The sequence below is a fragment of the Ambystoma mexicanum genome, chromosome 8 (assembly GCF_040938575.1).
Source record: "Ambystoma mexicanum isolate Mex_15411 chromosome 8, UKY_AmexF1_1, whole genome shotgun sequence".
Taxonomy (NCBI): domain Eukaryota; kingdom Metazoa; phylum Chordata; class Amphibia; order Caudata; family Ambystomatidae; genus Ambystoma; species Ambystoma mexicanum.
The window spans coordinates 1,060,954,307-1,060,974,593 of record NC_090929.1 but is presented as its reverse complement, the minus strand read 5'-3'; the positions used below and the strand labels follow the sequence as shown (position 1 = coordinate 1,060,974,593).

The window sequence follows — 20,287 nt, the reverse complement described above, 5'->3', positions numbered from 1 at the left end:
GTAGGGGGTCACTGGCCTTCTGCAGACTATTGGCCACAGATCCCATATGCCCCGTGTCTATCCCTGCCACGCGGGAGCTTTGTAGGCCTCAGTGACAACAGGCTCTTAATGCTGCCCCACAGAGTCTTTAACTGTGACGGTGGCCTACCCAGCATGCCATATCTAAAGAGGAGATCCATCTTGCCAATTATCACTGCCCTGCCTCTCCTGCCACCTGTTTGCTGCATCAGGATTTAGCCCATGTCTTAACCCGAGTGTTGCCGCTGCTGAATGGCAACGAAAGCAGGCCTTGGCGTGCACCATCCTGCCAATTCTTGTGTGCAATTTCTTCTAGCTGCCCACATGCTTTCAATCCTTGCGGCTAATGTGGTACCGCTGGGCCACCAGACCATAGACTGACATTGAAACCCGGCATCATTTGTAATTGGTTGGCAGCACCCCTTCATCCTTGCTGTGATGGTGTTGTACACAGGTGTTTATAGGCGCGACCCCCAAATGAGTTTTGAAATGTTGTCTTAAAGGGCTTAGTAGGGGGTAGATTTGAGGATAAGTCCTAAATGACAAGCTCCTGTAGGTTGGGAGGAGTCTTGCTGCTTTATGAGAGTCCGTATTTTGGGCAGGTTTGTTTGCTGGTCTCTTCTGGATTTTCGAAGCACGTGACCGGCGCATCTTTGTTTTATGTTTTTTTGTGCCACAGTAAGATTCCTCCCTCTTGCAATCTTGGGCCTGTCGGTTGGCATTAAGCACTTCCGCTGACAGCGCGCCCCCCACGAGCTGCAAGGTTGCGCGTGGACTCGGTACCTGCAGGCATGTATGTCTCTGATGGTGTGAGTGACAGGTGCCGCCTGGCGCTCGCACGCAGGACGCAGCACGAGCCGGTGTTTTTATCCTCGTAACCCCCCCCCCCCCCTCTCTGCCCTGAGGAACCCCCGCGCCGTTCACCGTCTGCCCTGATCCTTGCTAACCAGGGTCCCGCGAGGGCTAGGCGGATAATTACATTTCAGATGGCGGAGCGGCGTCTTCTCCGCCTGCCAACTCGAATTGACGGTGTAATTTGCCATTGAAGGCGCCAAACTCGTAACTCGACGCTTTGCAAAGCGGCCATCGTCGCTTGCCTGATGGGGGGGGGGGGGCACTGTCAATTCACCTGCCGTCCATGGGTGACCTCGGGTGGGGACCGGCATCTAACTGACTCTGTGGCAGTCACTAGGGCCCTCCGGGGTCACCGACCTGTGAAGTGTCCCTTAGCCTAGCTGGCCCCTGGGATTGGCTAATTCAGCCTTTTCTTCTTCATGATAATCCCTGCTGCTTTGTGCATTGCGTGACGCTGCCCTCTCAACACCTATGTCCAGGCCCATGCACGCATGATGCACATACAGCCCCCACCCATGTAATGAAAGGCCAGGGACGCAGAGAGCCCAGCTGGGCACCGCTCATGCTACTCACTACATTTGCTAATCTTGCCTCTTAAAGTTACGTCTTTGGTTCCAAATTGGCATTCATTTTAATTGAGAGTTTTCATTTCAATCCCTGTTGTCTCTTCCACTTGGGGTTGAAGGATGGACCTTCTGTGCTGTTTCCAGGTAGAATAATAACGTATTCTAATGTAATCATGCCCAGCCTAACCAATGAGCGTGTTTGGTCTGAAAGGGAAGCTTCTTTCACCACATGGCTTCTCTTTGCCGATTGAGTGGCGCTCAATCATTCTACTTTTATCCTCTTCGGTCTACTAAATGCTACGCTCCTAAACCCCTCCTTGTTAAATGTGTGGCAAGTGGGGTTGGGGGGAAATGTAAGCTACTACCCAGCCATAAGTCGCAGTCGCGCGCCTCCTCATTTCTGTGCGTGCACACAGTGGCGTGTCCGGACTCTTTTGACTGGGATGGCCCAAGCGGGGCACGGATTTATGCAGATGCGGCAAGTAGTACGAACACACACAAGTCCCGCCAGGTAATGATCATAGTTTAGGATAATGAGGGAGGGGGAACCAGGGTTGGCCAATTGGATTCCAGGCCACTCTCTTGACACGCCTATGCACAGTGTTCCATTTCTTATTCGCCAAGAGTCCAATATCACTAGCTAGTGGAGAGTGCACATTTCACACCCTGTGTGTAGTCTACGCTGGCATGCTCTGGGTCCCCAGACTCTGGACCGTTTCCATTCTGTCGCGTTGCTTCTGAGCAGTTGTAGGGGTGGGAACTGGGCCTGGTGCTGCGGCAGTAGGTCTCTGAAATGGGCATGCTCTGGGTGTGGCGTTCAAAGCTGGGCACAGTACTCTGGCCTTCAGACCGGGGCACAGTAACGATGAGGCCACGGCTGCCCTTGGTGATGTGCACAACAATAATGCAATCTCCCCTCTGCTGCTCATTTCAGCCTTCCTGGAGCGCCTCAACTTGTTTAAATCCTTTAAAAAAAGATGTGCTTTAACTGATGCTAGTTTTTAAAAAAATACGTTTCTTTAATTTTAGCATAAAATACAACACAGTAAGAAATTTGAAAGTCATTTTGCTGGCATCCATGACTAGTTTTTCCTCACCAGCTATAAGAATATTTCAATAGTGTAACAGGGTGATGATTAAACACTAACAAACATTCCTAAAAAAATTACAGTCTGACACATGTAAACAACAAACCACGCCCAACCAACCCAGCCAAGCTCCTACCAGGTTTCTACTCGCAACACAACAGATTCTCACAATTAGCCATAAAAGTCTTTAATGGGTGGCCACATTTCTAAATGAAGGTACTCCCAGTTTTTGTTTCAGAAGCATGGCCTTCTCATTACAGAATAAAACCTGTAAGTCGGCCACCCCGTCCTCACCCGCGGCTTTGCTTGTATGGAGGACCAAAGCCGCGGGTGGAGGACGGGGCGGCCGACTTACAGGTTTTATTCTGTTATGAGAAGGGCATGCTTCTGAAACAAAAATTTGGTTATCATTTTTATTTAGAAATGTGGATATTAGATCAACAAAACCTTTGTGACGGCGTCAAAGCTTTGACGCTGTCACTACGTTTTGTTGATCTAATATTCATATCTCGGGGTAATCGCACAATATCTGCTATTCAATAGCAAAATTACCTGCGGGGGTGACCTAGATCAGTTAGATTTGATGTACTATTGAATATAACTGATGCTATTTTTTAACTTCAAGGTGTGCTATTTGTTAGAAAATGACGCCTTGAGAAACTGCATTCTTCAGTGCTACTGCCTTTAAGTGTGCATTGTTCTCTATACAGTATTGTACTGTGAGTTCTTGTTCAACTCGGTTTTTCTTTAATTATTATTATTTTTTTTTTCTGTGTGCAACAAAACATTTCCACGCTTGTTTTACTAAACCGTCAAGACACAGTTGATCAAATCTTGTGATACTTCTCAGTTCACACAAGGGGGCCTCCATGAGCCGGGCTCTTCGTGTAGGCTTGAGAGGCTTGGGAAATGGGCGCCGGCATCAGAAGGAAGGCCTCTTCAGACAGTGGCATGGTACAAAGTGATAGGCTTGCCACACAGAATTCTTTTGGACCCTGCTGCCAGATGATCAATTTGGGTACTGCACTAATTGGGTACTGCACTAAATCTGTTCTCATTGTGTTCTGTATGCAATGCTTCGAGATCAAGGCTCTAAACTGCACCAATCAAATCTTTTTAGCAAGAAGCCCAATGTCTGCTCCAACTGAAACAAATTCATGTTGAGGGATTGTGTACTAGGCTTCCAGGTGCATGGTCTCAACCCGTGAGATGGACCAGGTCTGAAAACAGAAATGCATAGGGCCTGATTCATGGAACGTTTTCCTATGGGATTGCGCCATTATAAAACATTTCCATGTCGGGGAAGGGCGGGCCTCCACAAGCTCTGGAAACGGTGTACCAGTCCAGAAAAAGACTTTAGACTGCACTCCTTGGCAAGGTCTCTTCAGAAGTTAGCTTTCCCCCCCGGGTATTTCACATTGGCGACGGCTCATGTGGCGTTACTTTGTAAACCATTAGTGGAATCTAGCTCAGTGATTGGTGTTTTTCTAGCCGTATCCACCAGCCTGCGGTGCATGTTCCTGTGACCAAGTGTCCATCCACAGGCAGTGCAGAGTGGGCCCCAGCTGCTCTCCGGTGGGAGTTGCTTTGTGGCACTTCAGTCTTGGATCCCGATTACCGGCTACACCAAGTAGCCATGGTTGCTTTGCTCATGAAAGCCCCTCTTGCGCTGATCTCGCCCATAAGTCTAAGCCCGGTGGCATTAAATGGTAGAGATCTCTGGGTTGGTGACTATCAACACATTATGCCTAGCTGACAAAAAAGTGGTTCTCTCTTTTGCCAATACAGGGCTCCGGAGTGTGACAGATCCCAGTGACTTAAACATTTTATGCAGGGGGAGTGAAAGTAAGTTGCATATGTTGATGTAACTTTATATTTGTATAGTGTTGCTTCCATTTTTATGGCCCCTGAGTGTGGTGTAAAGCCCTTTGGCATATCAGTCCAAACAAATATGAAAATAAGAGTGTCTGTGAATAGTAATTGGGCAACTAGTGTAGTAGCGGCGATGACTGGTTTAAACACTTAGGCATGCTATGTTGATGGCTACGTGGCAGCTGGACCAAATTTTCTGAGTTGTGATGCTAAAGGAAGAACATCAACCAAGGGCCACTGTCTACAGTTGAGGGCCCTGCTATACCATGCAGGAGACATGCACACTGAATATTTCTACTTGCCTTAAAACGTATGCATTCACTGTTTCGTGTTCTTTTCTACTAGTGCTTCAGGTTTGGGGCTTGTCAGACATGCTTGGCTTGCCACCATTATTTAGCAGGATCATTGGGTCGGGGTCTTTGGCAAGCAAACCATGATGTCGTCCTGCTTTAGGCACACTCTTTTGGGCCTTGGTTTCTGCAAAGCTCGCTGTGTGTGGTGCGGATTTCTGGTTGGCCAGTATTGGTTACAATGTTGCAGTCTAAGCCGCTCTGGCGCATTCCACTGAGAGAGCAATGTTGGGTTGCACTGTAGACGTTCCAGTGGCTGGAGGCGTCCATATATGCGTTCCTTTGGACAGTGCTGTCTGGCTATGACTGGAGGCAGCCAAGATACTTTTTTCTTTCTGAAAGCAGGCTAGTTGTCAGTGGAATATTGCCATACTGCTGAACTGCGTTCAGGCATGCAAAATGGCTCTGGCCGAAGTACAAGGAGGGGTGCAGTCGATCAGATTACTTCTGTGGATCTACACGGCCTAAATGGGAACATGTGATCTTTTAAGAAATGCAGGATTTAAAAAAAAAAAAAAAGTAACTTTCTAGTAGAATACTGCAATCGCGTTTGAGTGTTGTGCAGAGCTCTTAACGGTCTTCTGACTTCATTTAGAAATTGCCATGTTTTCTTCAAAATATTGTCCAGATTCCAGAACACACAAGACGGATCCCCCCCACCCCCCCAGTCATTAGATGGCATAACGCAGTTGTGTGAAGATGAAGCAAAGGAATGCAATATTGCACTGCCTACTAAGTAGTCTTATGTTTGATCATTTCCAAGTATCAACATTGGTCAGACTAATTATTCACTCTGTTAAAATAACATTTTTTGTGTGGCTTTTTTTCACTGGAGCAGTGTACATGTGCCCCGGGTGCATAAAGCACAGTCTGGGTTGGTTCACACATAGGCCCAGTGGATTTTTTATTTTTTTTATTTTTATTTTTTTTTAATTATTTTTTTAGGTGCTGACCATTTCTAGGTATTTATGCCGACAAGCTGTTTTGCAGGCCTGGCCGAAGATGTGTGGGGACCCAATTCAACATGGGGAAGAACCAACAACCCCCCACCCCCACCCCTTGCTTGGAGGGGAAAACAGTCTGTAGCCCCTGTGGTGTACGTACATTATAGAGCCCAAGAAATACAGCCGCCAATTATCACTATTCGTCCAGCCAACAGGGAGCTGAAACTCTAAATGCCCACTGAGAAGCGATAAATCATTCATTGTGGCTGTTGTGAAGGAGCTGGTTTTAAGGGCAATGAGGTGATCACATGTTTGTTTCTTCTGTCTGTTTGTTTGTACCACAAGGGAAGTCACTGCAGACGTGCTCTAGCAAATGGGGGGGCTTGTAATGCAACGTCCTATAGAAGGCAATATATTTGCTGTGTTAAAAGACTGCTGGCTGGCAACATAGGGAGAGTTGCTGGGGTGCCCCCTGACGCCCGAGGCTCCTTTGAACTGAAAAATGTGCAAGGCCATGACGCCGTCCTTGCTGTTTTGTGCATCTTGGAGAGGCCGTTGTCTGCTGCCTCCCCATGTATCTTTGGCGAGCTTCTCCCTCGTGCTGACACGTTCGTCCCGGTAAGAACAAGATGAACAGTACAGAGGGAGGAGTAGTTGGGGAGTGCTGCCAAGCGGGCCATGCCCAACGCCCGCACCACTCCCTCTGTCCTGTTCCACTTGTCCGGACCGCCTGGTTACTACATGTTCATAACAGCTTGGTCATGTAACCCCTTGTGTAAGCGGTTACCAAGAATACGCCAGTGACCCTCTGCTGCAGGTCAAGTCGGGGGGGGGTGTATATGGAGGGGTACAGCGCCGCTTGGCAGTCTTTCGGCTACAAAGAAACGCCGCGCGAACCACTTGACTCTCGTCTTTTTATCGTCCCGTGATAATATTCACACCCGAATTTCTCTGATTAAGGTCCTATGAGATGTGTGTCTGTCTCGAGGCGATGGGTCAAGTCCTCAAAATGGAGTAGTCCATAACCTACCAATGGAATGTGATGTCACCAGAAATTAGCATATCAAGGTGCCCTCTAAAAAAAGTGGGGGGGGACGCTCGATGTTGTGGGAGGCAATATCGTTTGATTGTCAAAATCCTGGATTTCTCTTCAGAGCGTGGCCTTCTTCCGTTAAACGTGCTGCGCGAATCTACAAGCCACGTTTAGTGAGTACCCAGGTTCTTTTTTCAAGCATAGTGTATACGGCTGGTCTGTGTGGGTCCCACATCTCCACCCCCTTGCCCTTATATTTATGTTTTTATCTGTGGTTTGTTGGTTATCACGAAGCTTGTGTTTTATTATGTTCTCCTGGTGTAGAACATGTCAAATATCGATTAATGGCACCTGATCACCCTGATTAAAAAAATATAATATGTATTGATCTCCCCAGTCTGATATAGTCCACATGTTGGCACTGCCTCGCGTCATCCAAATGTGTACACCTAGTTATTTTCAGTTGTATTTTAGTATGTTGCTAATGTAGCTCCATCATTTCAAGGGCTGTGAGTTGAAACGTGTAAGCCACGTATGAAGCCCAACAAGACTCAAACCTGATGCTAAATACACGTAACAGCTAATGGCCGATGCTCGGTGCCAAGGCTGGCGTGTGCTTCCATAGAGGGCCTTCATTTGGGAACTGTATTGCAGGGATGCCGAGGCTTTCGATTCCCCGGGGAGAAGACGAGCCCGGAGGCTGCAGGAATCCGACGCGCGAGTGTTTACGCTGTCATCCTCGCCCACGGTGCCCAGCAGTAAAGCTGACATTGGCCCGGCGCAGTAACCGCTCCCAGACCAAATAAAGGAGCTCTGCCCGAGTTAGCCTGGCGGCCCTGTCGCCCCTGTCGCGGCCTGCTCCCACGCTTTCCAAGGAAGCCAGCGCCTGTCCCAGTAAGGCCTGCACTGCAGGCAGCGCCTGGGCCTCCTCTTGCCATGCGCCTCAGAAACGCTCACCTGTAATACTCGCGGAATGCGCTGCTTTTTACTTCCTGCTGTGGAGAGCGGGACTGCCGGGGGAGTTTGTCATGGCCCAAGTCACGCTGTGTACGAGTTTCGTAGGCATTCCTCTTGGATTTTGAAGGGAAAAAAAGAGGGATGCCAACTTGACTCATACACAGGTCATGCTTTGTTATTTTAGGACCCGTGAGCGCAGTGTCACGATAGGGCATTGCATCGTGCCTTGTCATGTCAGCTGCTTGAAATATCACTCTTTATTACGTGTGCCTGAAGCGGAAGCTGTTTTAGCTGTCAATCATTTGTTCCTGTGTTTCTTTTGGTCATTGGGGGTTCCCTTGTTTTGTTTTCCAAGAGTGCGTCCATGGCAAATGCCTGAAGGTTGCCGGGGCTCTTTGGCTTGTGCAGGGCTCCTTAGTGTTTAATCATATCGAACCTGTTGGACAAAGCTCAATGCTTTACATTGAGCCATATACACTCCTCTCGGACCTGCAGTCAACCTTTGATTTGGATTCTATCCCCACAACCCCCCCCCCCCTCCGCCCCCAGCCACTCCAAGTCTTCCACCCATGCTCTCCTCCAAGCTGATGCAGTATTTCTGGCCCTTCTCCCCATGCTATGCTCCGCTCCATGTTGGTGCAGCCAGAGGGACCTTCCGTCCATTGCATCCTCTGTGTTGGTGCAGCCCTCTGGGACCTGGCGCCCTTTGCATCCTCTGTGTTGGTGCAGCCCTCTGGGACCTGGCGCCCTTTGCATCCTCTGTGTTGGTGCAGCCCTCTGGGACTTGGCGCCCTTTGCATCCTCTGTGTTGGTGCAGCCCTCTGGGACCTGGCGCCCTTTGCATCCTCTGTGTTGGTGCAGCCCTCTGGGACCTGGCACCCTTTGCGTCCTCTGTGTTGGTGCAGCCCTCTGGGACCTTGCTCACGCTCCGTCCTCTGTGTTGGTGCAGCCCTCTGGGACCTGGCGCCCTTTGCATCCTCTGGGACCTGGCGCCCTTTGGGACCTGGGGCCCTTTGCATCCTCTGTGTTGGTGCAGCCCTCTGGGACCTTGCTCACTCTCCGTCCTCTGTGTTGGTGCAGCCCTCTGGGACCTGGCACCCTTTGCGTCCTCTGTGTTGGTGCAGCCCTCTGGGACCTGGCACCCTTTGCATCCTATGTGTTGGTGCAGCCCTCTGGGACCTTGCTCACTCTCCGTCCTCTGTGTTGGTGCGGCCCTCTGGGACCTTGCTCACTCTCCGTCCTCTGTGTTGGTGCAGCCCTCTGGGACCTGGCGCCCTTTGCATCCTCTGTGTTGGTGCAGCCCTCTGGGACCTGGCGCCCTTTGCATCCTCTGTGTTGGTGCAGCCCTCTGGGACCTGGCGCCCTTTGCATCCTCTGGGACCTGGCGCCCTTTGGGACCTGGGGCCCTTTGCATCCTCTGTGTTGGTGCAGCCCTCTGGGACCTTGCTCACTCTCCGTCCTCTGTGTTGGTGCAGCCCTCTGGGACCTTGCTCACTCTCCGTCCTCTGTGTTGGTGCAGCCCTCTGGGACCTGGCGCCCTTTGCATCCTCTGTGTTGGTGCAGCCCTCTGGGACCTTGCTCACTCTCCGTCCTCTGTGTTGGTGCAGCCCTCTGGGACCTGGCGCCCTTTGCATCCTCTGTGTTGGTGCAGCCCTCTGGGACCTTGCTCACGCTCCGTCCTCTGTGTTGGTGCAGCCCTCTGGGACCTTGCTCACGCTCCGTCCTCTGTGTTGGTGCAGCCCTCTGGGACCTTGCTCACTCTCCGTCCTCTGTGTTGGTGCAGCCCTCTGGGACCTGGCGCCCTTTGCATCCTCTGTGTTGGTGCAGCCCTCTGGGACCTTGCTCACTCTCCGTCCTCTGTGTTGGTGCAGCCCTCTGGGACCTGGCGCCCTTTGCATCCTCTGTGTTGGTGCAGCCCTCTGGGACCTTGCTCACTCTCCGTCCTCTGTGTTGGTTCAGCCCTCTGGGACCTAGCGCCCTTTGCATCCTCTGTGTTGGTGCAGCCCTCTGGGACCTTGCTCACGCTCCGTCCTCTGTGTTGGTGCAGCCCTCTGGGACCTGGCGCCCTTTGCATCCTCTGTGTTGGTGCAGCCAGAGGGACCTTCCGCCCTTTGCATCCTCCTCTCCGACCCTCCTCTCTTATTTGTGTATCGGATGATGAATTGAGCACTATGATCAACCTGCACTCTGTCAATCCGATTATTTGAAGCGCTCTTTTCTGTTGCATAACCGCACACTGTGCGATGGTTGAGTGCCATAGGAATGCTTACTGGGTCTGTGTGCCACAGTGTTATTTTGCGTAATCCCAGGCCTGTAGCAAACTTTGTAAAGCACCACGGTCCTCCTGGGGATGCCTTGTGTGCTGTTGCAAACTACAGACGTGCAGCTTTACAGAATGCACTGTATTGTTGCAGCTATCCCGTTGAGCCCTGTTAGAGCTCAAGGGCGGAAAGTGGATTAAAGGCCGAGCTGTTCTGCTTCTTTCCCTCTTGCATAAGGTGTTGTTTGCACTGATTGTTAGGAACTCGAAGCATTACCTTGTAAATATGCAGCAGAGGGGAGGGCGGGAGCCGTCGCCATGGCCTCCTTTCTGAATGGGCGTCTCCCTGGGCCCTGTGACGGGTAAGTGACGGGAAATGCCCTGCGTGCTCCAGGCTTGGGCAGACGCCCTGTAATGCGAGGGAGAGCCTTGCTTTTTGGCGCTCCCTGGATTGTTGACGGGGGGGGGGGGGGTTAGGGGTTTGGTTGCGGCCTGTTTACGCCATTGCTCGGCACATGCCTTGATCGACAGCTCTAAACGGAGCCAGAGCGCGCGTAGCCAAACACCCTGTGCACAAAGTGTTTGAGTGCTTGCTGAAAGAGGACCACTCCATGCCTCCAAGCCTCCACCCCAGTAACTCGCCTAAAGAGGTGGCTCTTTCCCGACCATGGAAATGTTCTGTGACCCCAAGAATATGGCCTTCCACTGACCATCAATTCATCAAGGTGAGAGTACCATGGCATTGGGTCTGGCTAGAGTAGCAACTGGAGGAAAGGGAGTGAGTGGGCAATTGCAGGCTAAATTTAGTAAATATGGACTTTGAGACAAGTCGGTACTGGCTGATGGGTGTTTGCCCACATTTTCAGGTGTGGACCACATTGTTCCTGGAGCTCACTTTTACTCTCATGGTCCCCAGGATTATATGAGCTGAAACCTACGGTCCATATTAATTTACTACATCAGTGATTGTGCTAGGTAGGACCAAATACTACACAATTGGTTACAGTGAACATGTTCAGCAGTAAAATATCACCACCCTGCCTGCATTCCACACTTAAAAAAACAAAAAGAAAACCCACTATTGTTCATTATAAGGATGCAGTGTTGAAAACCCTTTGCCGTTCATTTGCGGATTTAAAATGCCTGCTACTGGTAATCGATGCCATTGCTGAAGTCGGTGTGCATCCAACTGTGCATTTTGTATTGTTTCTAGTGCCTTTGGCTAAAATCGAATTTAGCTTTTGGATTTCCAGCGTGCTCAATGATATATGGCATTCATAATGATGAGGCAAGGGCGGGGGGGGGGGGGGGGGTGGGGGCGGGAGGAGGACAGACCACGATACTACTAGGCCAAGTGGCATTGAGGTCACGCAAGAGCAGGGGAAAAAGTGCAAGGTTGGGGGCTGTGCTGTACATGGGATCACAACAATAAGAAGTGCGGTAGGCAAGTGCAAGGCTAAGTGCAGACAGCGGGTGTACAATAAGTGCAGGTAGGGGCACTGTAGGGTTACAGAGGGTGGAGAGTAGAAGCAGGCAGACTTAGAAAGAGGCTGTTGCAGTAGTCCAGCCTAGAGAGCCAGCGCGCTAGAAGACAGTGCGCTTCTGGGGGAAGGAGAGGAAAAGCAGAATATCTCCTGGGGAGGTGCAGTTGGTAGTTTGAATTCTTAAAGATGTGAGGAGAAAAGGAGAGGGTGGAGTCTAGGTTCTTAGCCCCACAGGTGGGAGCAGGAAGAGGGCCAAGGTAGGCCGGTCAGAGAGTGACTGGGAAGGAGGATGCAGTTGTGCCGATCTCCCTGGTGTGATTCTACTGTTGCATAGTGCTTAACTCTCTACCATGGTATCCTCTGGCTCCCTCACCCCCTCTTCTCACATCTCATGACTCTATGCATATCCCCTATCTTTTCTAACTGCTTCTATATCTCGTATCCTCCCGCTCTCACGAAGTCTGGAAGGAAGAAACTAAAAAAGGCCTTCCTGATTTACAACCCTGGTCTGCTCATCGCAGACACCTACATCAATGTCTCATCTAGGCAGACCATCACTGACCTTGTCTTTGCCGTTCCTTCTTCCAACCTATGGCCCGCCCCCCCCACCCCCACCCCCATCCGGTCTATGTCCAATCCCCCATTACTGGCAGCACCAGATGGAAAGTGCTCTTTCTGCACTTCGCATCTTCCAAATGTACAATTAATGTCTATCATAATGGCACTATCATGGCCCTCCACCTTCTGGACAGGCATCTTCTTCTCTCTTCATCTCCCTCCCCACCCCTTCTTGCTCCACCCCTTATCCCCTCTCCCACACCCCCCCCCTCAAATCTTAAGGGAGCAACCAACTGTACTTAGCCACCCTCAATTCTCATTATTCACAGACCTCCTTGAAGACATTGGTGTCCTTGTTCTCACTGAGGCGTGGTTCAAGGCCAGCTCAGTCACTGCTTTTGAGGAGGCCCTTCTCCCTGAAGGCTAAAAGATCCTGTCCAATCCCAGGCCCTCACGGGCTGGTGGTGGAGTGGCTCTGATCTTCTCTGAATGGGTTCCTGCTTCCATCATCCCCACCCAAACCTACTAATCCTTTGAAAGCCTAGTCTGCAGGCTGTCTGTCTCACCTACTTTACTCTCGTTAACACCTACAGACCAATCTTACCTGCCCCGACCATCCTCTCTTCTCAGAATGGGCCGACTCTCCTCCTCATCATCTCTTCTCACCTCCTCCCCCAAACGTTGTCTTCCTTAGGGACTTCCAACATACATTTTGACTCTCAATGGGGCTAGTGTTCTCTTCCACAACCTTTGCAACACTTTCCCTCTTTATCCTTCCTTCTGGCCCAACCCACTCAGCCAGACACACCCTTGATGCTCTCATCTCAACAGACATCCCTTTCATTCCTCTCTCGTGGTCTGACCACTCAACCTTCTCTGATGCCACCACCAGCACTGCCAGTCTCCTTCTCTGTCATTCGGGCAATGAAGCGTGTGTCAGTCGCTGCATTTGCCTCTTCCTTCATCCCTCTTCCGCGCCCCCCCCCCCCATCCTTGGCCTCTCCCTCGGTTCCTGCTAACCTCCACCACCCTGGACATCCTTGCTCCTGCCATGAGGATCAACATGAAGCCTGCATCCAAATGCAACTCTTGGTATGACTCCGACTTGACCGCTTTGAAACACAAGTGCAAAGTGGAAGTGGCAGGCATCTAGCTCATCCTCGGACAAAGTGGCCTGCCGCCTACTTAAGGCAATACCATTTCTCCATCTGCTCCAAGAACAGGGCTCATGTCCAAGCGTGTATATATGGCGCCACCAACAACACGGGTGAACTCCTTTTAAAATCTGCAAGGAACTTGCCAATTCGTCTCCTCTTCCCCCTCCAAGGCCCCTCTGCTCTGCACTGGACACCCACTTCCCCTCCAAAACTTTGGATAGCCTGTCCTCTGTATTCTCCCCCTTTCCATCACCTCACTGCCTCGCTCGCCTCCATTTGGCCCCCCTTAACTCCCCCATACTCTCCTCAATCTCTAGAGTCAACCACTCTATGAAGTTTCCTCTAAACATGTGCTCCTCAAACCATCAAAGACAACATTGCCTCTCTCGCTTCAGCCTTGGCTGACCTCTGCAACCACTAATTTGCCACTGACTATTCCTCCCCCCCCCCCCTCCCCTCAAGCACTCTCTTGTGCACCCTCTTCTAAAAAAAAAAGTCAGCTGACCCTCTGGCTGTCTATCGCCCTATCCATCACCCCTTTCCAGGGCAAACTCAGGAAGAAACTGGTAACCCCTCCACCCCCAACTGACCCTCCACCCCAAATTGGCCCTCTGCCTCCATGATCACCAGTCCGGTTTTAGGGCTACCATGGATCTACTTTCCAGCCTGGACTCCCCCTCTGTTCTGTTCCTCCTCAAGCTCTCTTCTGCCTTTGACTCTGTCAACCATTCCATCCTCATAAACAGTCTGTGATACCCTAGGAATCACGAACAGGCTTCTAACAGACCCTGCCAAGTGCAACTTGGGTTTTTTTTTTTTTTTTTTTTTTTTCCCCCCCCCCTCCACCACACTCTACCTGTGGCATACCTCAGGCTGCATTCTATTGCCATGGCTCTTCAACATCTACCTGGCCTACCTGATATTCACTTTCTCACAATGTTATGCAGATGGCACACAGCTCTTCTTCAAGCTGCCATCTCCTCCTCCCTCATACCTGACTGCTATTCAGGTCTGGTGCTCTGCCAAAGATCTCTGCCTTAACACCAGTAAGACAGAGAGCCTGCTCCTTGTTTTCACCCCTCTCTCTGGCCAGACTCCGTGGGTCCCATCACCTCACACATCTGTGAGGCAAAAAGCCTTGGGATCATCTTTGACCATTTCTCTCCACACATCAGACCTTTCCAAGAAGTCCAACTTTCAGCTCTACCTTTTCTGGCATTCTACCTTTCCTCAGCTCACCCCCAAAGCTCAATGTTTCTGGAGCCCTGGTTCTCTCTAGGCTTGACTATTGCAACAGCCTCTTCCTCTTTCCTCCCTTCGCCCCCTCCAATTAATCCCGAATAGGACCGAGAGACTTATCATTGGCCTCAAGCCCAGTGGCATCCTCTCTCCTGTCCTAAAAGCTCTCCACTGGGTCCCGGTGACTGCAGGATCAACTTCAAGATCCTCTGCATCATCCACTAGGCCGTCGGGGGGGGGGGGGGGCTGGGACCTCTTTAATCCAGCTCTCCATCCCTAAATACCTCCCAACCAGAGTCCTTTGGTCCTCCTGGCTTCAACTCTCTGCTGGTCAACCGAGAGCGGAAGCTAGCTCCCTTTCTGCTATCGGCACCTCCCTCTGGAATGCCCCCCCCCTGACTTGAGCCAGATCCTCTAAAGTGCTGAAAACTTCTCAAGACGTCCGTTTCTCATCTTCATACCCTTTTCCCCTCCCATGCTGACTCTCTCTGCCACTACGATTGGTCCCTTCAGAGTCATACAGGGGCCAGACCATCCCCACCTGTCACCTCCCCCCCCCCCCCCCCCACCACCCCTCTGCATCATTTGCTAACACTTGCCCTCAAGCTCCCTTTCCCGGATTAACCCAACTTCGCCCATCCGGCCCACTGCACTCCTCAATCCGCACTTCCCTGACCCCTTCCCCTTGGCTCCCCAATCCTGCACCCCCTGTACTTAAAACCTTCTCAAGCACTTACGCGGCAGGATTGACACAAGACCAATTTTTTTTTTTCTTTTCCTTTCTCTTCTCCCCATTTCCGCGCCCCCCCCCCCTCCCCAACCATATTGTCATGTGGCACCTGGAAACACTGTGTCCAATAAATAAATAAAATATAGGATAGCCTGTCGGACACCTTCTAGTACAGAGTAGATTAATGTTGTCTGATGACAACTTTGGACCCAGGTGATGGTAAGGTGGGGCAGGGAGGTGAAGGGGTGTTAATCCTGTTTTCATCCCTCCTTTTTCATCCCTCCTTAGTCGAAAAATATCGTTTTTTTTAAACAAAAAAAATGTCAAATTTATTTGGTCCATATGTGTTCACTTGAAGACACCCATGTGGTACGATGGACTGCAGCCTTCTCGTGAACTTGTGGCGTTGTGCTGGCTTTGCACGTAGAGCAACTGTTTGTTGTATATACAACGTATGGGGACACCGTGCTCGTTTGCTGCTCTGGGTGCTGTGTGTAGCAACATGCCCTGGCGTGATGTTTGGTAAATATTGGCCCTTGCCTTGACTTGGAGGCCGGGCGGCCGTTGTGCGAGTTGTGTTTTTGTTTTTTGTGGGCGCCTTGAAGGAGCGTGGCTTTGTTGCGTTGGCAAGAGAATGTGCTGGCGACTGTGTTTAACGCCGAGGAGTTCGGAAAAACAGATTTTTGTCATTCCAGGCACTGTATGACAAAGGAAGCAGTGTAAGGAAACATGTCCAACAACCTGTCGACTGAAGAATAGCCAGGCCGGGTGCTGGAATGCGTTCTGTGTCCAAGTGTTGCGAAAATAAACAGGCCCGTTGTGCAGACAGCAGCCGTACAATGAGGAGGCTTCTTAAGTCCCTCCCCCTGGCATGCGGAAAGATCCCAACAGTTTGGGGGAGACACCTCTGACAGGCCGAGTGTGGCCGTGGTAGAAAGGCGCGATCACCCCGTACTACTTTATGAAAATCACTCCAGATACAAAATATTGACTTCAGCCCACTTTGAAAGGTACTCTCCTCTTCCCCTGCAGGGTCTGCTCTCGGTGTTAAATGGAACCTGGCTTTTTATACAGCGCTTTGTTGTCACTGGTATGTGCTGCACCGGTCTTGGTTAATGATGCAATGGAAGGTGCAAATCTTTTCTTGCTATGGCTTTGTAATGTAGGCTTTACTTCACGATTCTGGTTGCTCCTTGGCAGGAATTCGACCATCCGCGCGATGGGTATGCGCACGCGGCTGGGTTTTTCAACTTTTTAAAAAAATGAAATTGAATGTAGATAAACCTCCGGAAAATGTGTGGGGCTAATCCGCACACATTTTCCTATGCTCACTGCACGACATACACATAGACCTGTGTACTCTGGGTGGCCACAGCCTACAGACACAGTCCCTCCTCTCCTATTAGTTGGGATATGACAGCCAGGAATACATCCTGTTGTCTCAGAAGGGGGAGGGCCAAACTTTTCCCACTGCATGGCCAGCCTGATTGACTGACAAAAACCCCATTGCTTGACAAAGCCCCATAGATCCACCCTGTCGTTTTGTTGCCACCTTCAGCTGGTGGCAATGATTAACATACAAATATGGAGCCTGGCTGCAGATGCTAACACAGGAGACCGGAAACCCCCAACAACCTTTCATATGCACAGTGTCAACCTGATGCCCGCTCCTGCCCTTAGTATCGCTTTTGACAGTGAAATGTCATATCTGGGACTGTGTGTATTACAGTAGTCATCCCCGCAGGGGGACCCCATTCAGGAAGTAAGAGTATGCGGATTGATGGCACCAAAAAAAGTCTGGTCTCGATGCAGCTTCAAGAGTGACATGCTGTTTTAATCATAAAGTCCATTGACCAGAGAGAACCTTGATTCACAACAGAGGAGGAAATGAGTGGGGCTTAGTATTGCGTGTTTTCATTCCTTTTTACATTTTTTGTTGCAAAGCACGCTGGGTATGGCTTCATGCATACAGGAGATTGGTGGGGGACCTAGGATTGGTCCATCATGAGAGGCTTAGCCTACATCAATCCCTGTGGTCCATTTATCTTTTAAAGAGGGTGAAGCCCCTCTTTTGGGCAGATAGTCTGAAGACTTTGCAAGTAGTAGCAAGAGGAACTCTTCGTTGGATTCTGGCTGAAGATACAGTCTGACTTGCATCTTCCGCCATAGAAGGAAGGCCAGAACATCCAAGAGGAAAGCAAGATCCCTCCCCTAAACAACTCCTAGGCAACAGAGAGGGATGCAAATCAAGAGGACTCTCCAGCAGCTCCAGAACCGGTGCACAGCCAGCATACAGCGTGCCCTGCTAGGCTCTGTAGCAAGTTTCCTAGTTGGCAAGTGCCAGAGATTCTCTGAACCAAACCAAGGACAAGGCATTCACATGCAACTCTTTCTCAGCTTTGGGCATACACCTTAAAGGACGACACAAGCCCGTTGAAGAAGCTAGGAGGACATCTACTGATGTCTGCCATAAAGGAAAAAAATCTTTGAGCCCCAATCAACTGCCCCTTTGACTTTCACGAAGGCCCCCCTTTGACTTTCACGAAGGCCCCCTGAACACCTCGACCACTGCTTCAGAACTGCCAACCAGCACCAAGATGATTCCTGACCCGGGACGCCATGTAGGCCAGCCTGCAGCCGTCTGTTCAGCTTCGCTCGCCGAACTGCCTGCTGCCGGTCTCCCATCTTGAACACGGTTGCAGAAGCTGCAAAACACCCTGAAACTGACTCGACCCTGTTAATAATAAAGTCCATATTTGTATACAATCTTGACTGGATTGTCCCTTATTTGTTAATAACTGTATTTTGGATGGGTTGTAACTAACCAACGATCTACGGCCTTGCGGAGACAACCCTACCTCACGTCCAGGTACCCAAATTGGACAAGGTTCATAATTGACGTGTTTTCAGTCTGCTCGGATCCCTTCAGGTGTATTAGAAGTGTGGCAGATTCATGGTGTAGAAACCGATATTCATCCCTGGACCGCTGGTGCCCCGGAAGTTGATTCTTGCGCTCCTAACTAACTCCTATGTTGTCAGTTGTCGAGTGCAACGTCTTGTGCAGCAGCATAGGGTATTGGATGCTACTAGTGCAAGCATTACTTGTATAAGACCTGTCCAAAATGTGGATGCTGTGAGTGAGAATGTCAACTGCTAATGGGAACTCGCGGTCATTTGAGATCGAGGTACGCATTCTGGTTTGAGGTTCGTTGTCCTGAGAAACGCAGCTCAGTGGGTCATTTACTTGCTGTAGAGAGATGCCATAAATCTGCATGCAACGAGTTTGAATCCCTTCAGGACTGACTCTGCCTTCTGAAGGTATAACAAAGATTAGAATCCAATAACACCTGAGCGCTTGGAGACGGTTCAATGAGTGTTCTCTCTGCTATATACATTTGAAATGTGTTGTTAAAAAAAAAGCTTTTTCATACAAGATGGCAAGCTGGGTTGTCAAGGACCTATTTAAAAATGAGGCTTTAGCACTGGGCAAGAGGTGTGGTCTAGTTTGGTGGTTAATTGGTAATGGGCAGTAGGTATGGTGTAATTGAGTTTGGGGGATGCGGGAGGCCTGCTGTAGTGTCGAGGTGGTAGGGTTCGAATCGGTAAAGATGGAGCCTGCCAGCTCCAGACGGTAGGAGGGGGAGACAATGGCCATGGAAAAGAGGCTGTAGCTCCGTCTTCCTGTTATGGCCTCTGGGTTGAAGGCCATTGTCATTGGTTGCAGATGTCAACCGCAGACACTGTGTGACCTTTGCCAGATCATGTTAGTTTCTTGTTAGTGATTTTTTTATTTATGCCACGTGCTAGGTGCTGCGATGGAAAGAGGACTATCTTTGAAATCTGAAACTGATGTGAAATCTGCATAAAGGAGAATTCTGAAAAAGTGTATTTTGAAGTTATTTTTTTTTTCTTCTTCTCCCCAGGAAACTATGCCACAGACTCCGATTTTTCCCAGCATGTTTGGATCCAGCTGTAGTGGGCAGGTGCACCCTGACATGGGCGAGCGGAGCGGTGACCCAGTGTATCAGGACGGGAACGTTGTGTCCGGATCCCTAGAGGCTCTGATCGAGCGGCTTGTGCCGACGGTGGACTACTACCCTGATGTAAGTGCAAGGCATGGCTTGTCTGGATCTCGCCTCTCCCACCATGTAATTGATCTCCTATGCTCCCTTCTAGTCAGCCATTTTGTGACTTGTGTGCCACTGATAAGTGTCCTGCAGGTGTTGAGCAAACCATGAACGGTTGGTTTGAACGCGTGTTGCAGAACTGAACGTCCAGAGCTGACTGGGCTGTTTGCGTGACTTTGATGGTCCAACCTTGACTTTCATGGTCCATCCTTTGTCATCATGAGAGCCAAAAGGGCCAATAAGTTCTCGTGTCTGAAGGGCACTGGACAGATAACTGGTGTGAGAAAATGAACAGATGTTGGAGCTTGTCTTAAATGTTGTGCCCAGCCTCGGGTGTGTGATTTCCTGGTCTGGTGGTGAACCAGCTAGGCTAGAGCTAATGCATTGGGCATATTGGCCTCTCAAGTCGTGAAGACTTTTGGCTTTAGTTGGGGGGGGGGGGGATAGGGCTTGTAAGGGGGTATGATGATTCTGTAACCATTTTTGTCATCTCGTGAAGTAACATTGTTACTTTGATCAGTGAGCGTGAAGGGTGCACGGTTTGACCTGACGTACAACGTATAGAGATGCCCAGGCAAATAAGCCACCAAACTTCAAGGCCGCTCGCGAACCCCTCATGCATCCAACACTACGTTGTCTGGTAACTAAGAATTCCCCAAACCTCCCTTTGGAGGGGAACCCAATTATTGCAACACTTCAGGACGTATACGCCCCTCCCTTTGCCAGAACTATGGTACGCCCGGCATGCACCCAGCCTATCACAAGTGTGTGTGTGTGTGTGTGTGTGTGTGTGTGTGTGTGTGTGTGTGTGTGTGTGTGTGTGTGTGTGTGTGTGTGTGTGTGCGCGCGCGCGCAGTGGGAGTAATTTACTGACTGAGTTGGGAGTAAGAAATGTATTTAGGGGAGTAAGGTCTCTTTTTCCATGGGAATATTTTATAAGCAAATACAAATATTTTTTACTGTAAAACAAATGTTTTTCTAATATTTATTTTCACTTAGTTATTCATGCACAATAAAAGATGCATTTGTACCTCCTCAGATCAGGCAGT

At 50.1% G+C, this 20,287-nt stretch overlaps 1 protein-coding gene across 3 annotated transcripts in view; it reads left to right on the top strand.

The window, feature by feature from the left end:
- RASGEF1A (RasGEF domain family member 1A) overlaps positions 1-20,287 on the top strand; it is a 273,939-nt gene that overhangs the window by 209,420 nt on the left and 44,232 nt on the right. For 2 of the 3 annotated variants that reach the window (XM_069611040.1, XM_069611039.1), the window contains exon 2: positions 19,035-19,214. In XM_069611040.1, coding sequence (XP_069467141.1) covers positions 19,041-19,214 — 174 coding nt within the window. In that variant the 5' untranslated portion in view covers positions 19,035-19,040. Of the gene's footprint in view, positions 1-10,286; positions 10,306-19,034; positions 19,215-20,287 lie in introns of those variants that run through there. The other variant, XM_069611041.1, reaches the window with a different exon arrangement.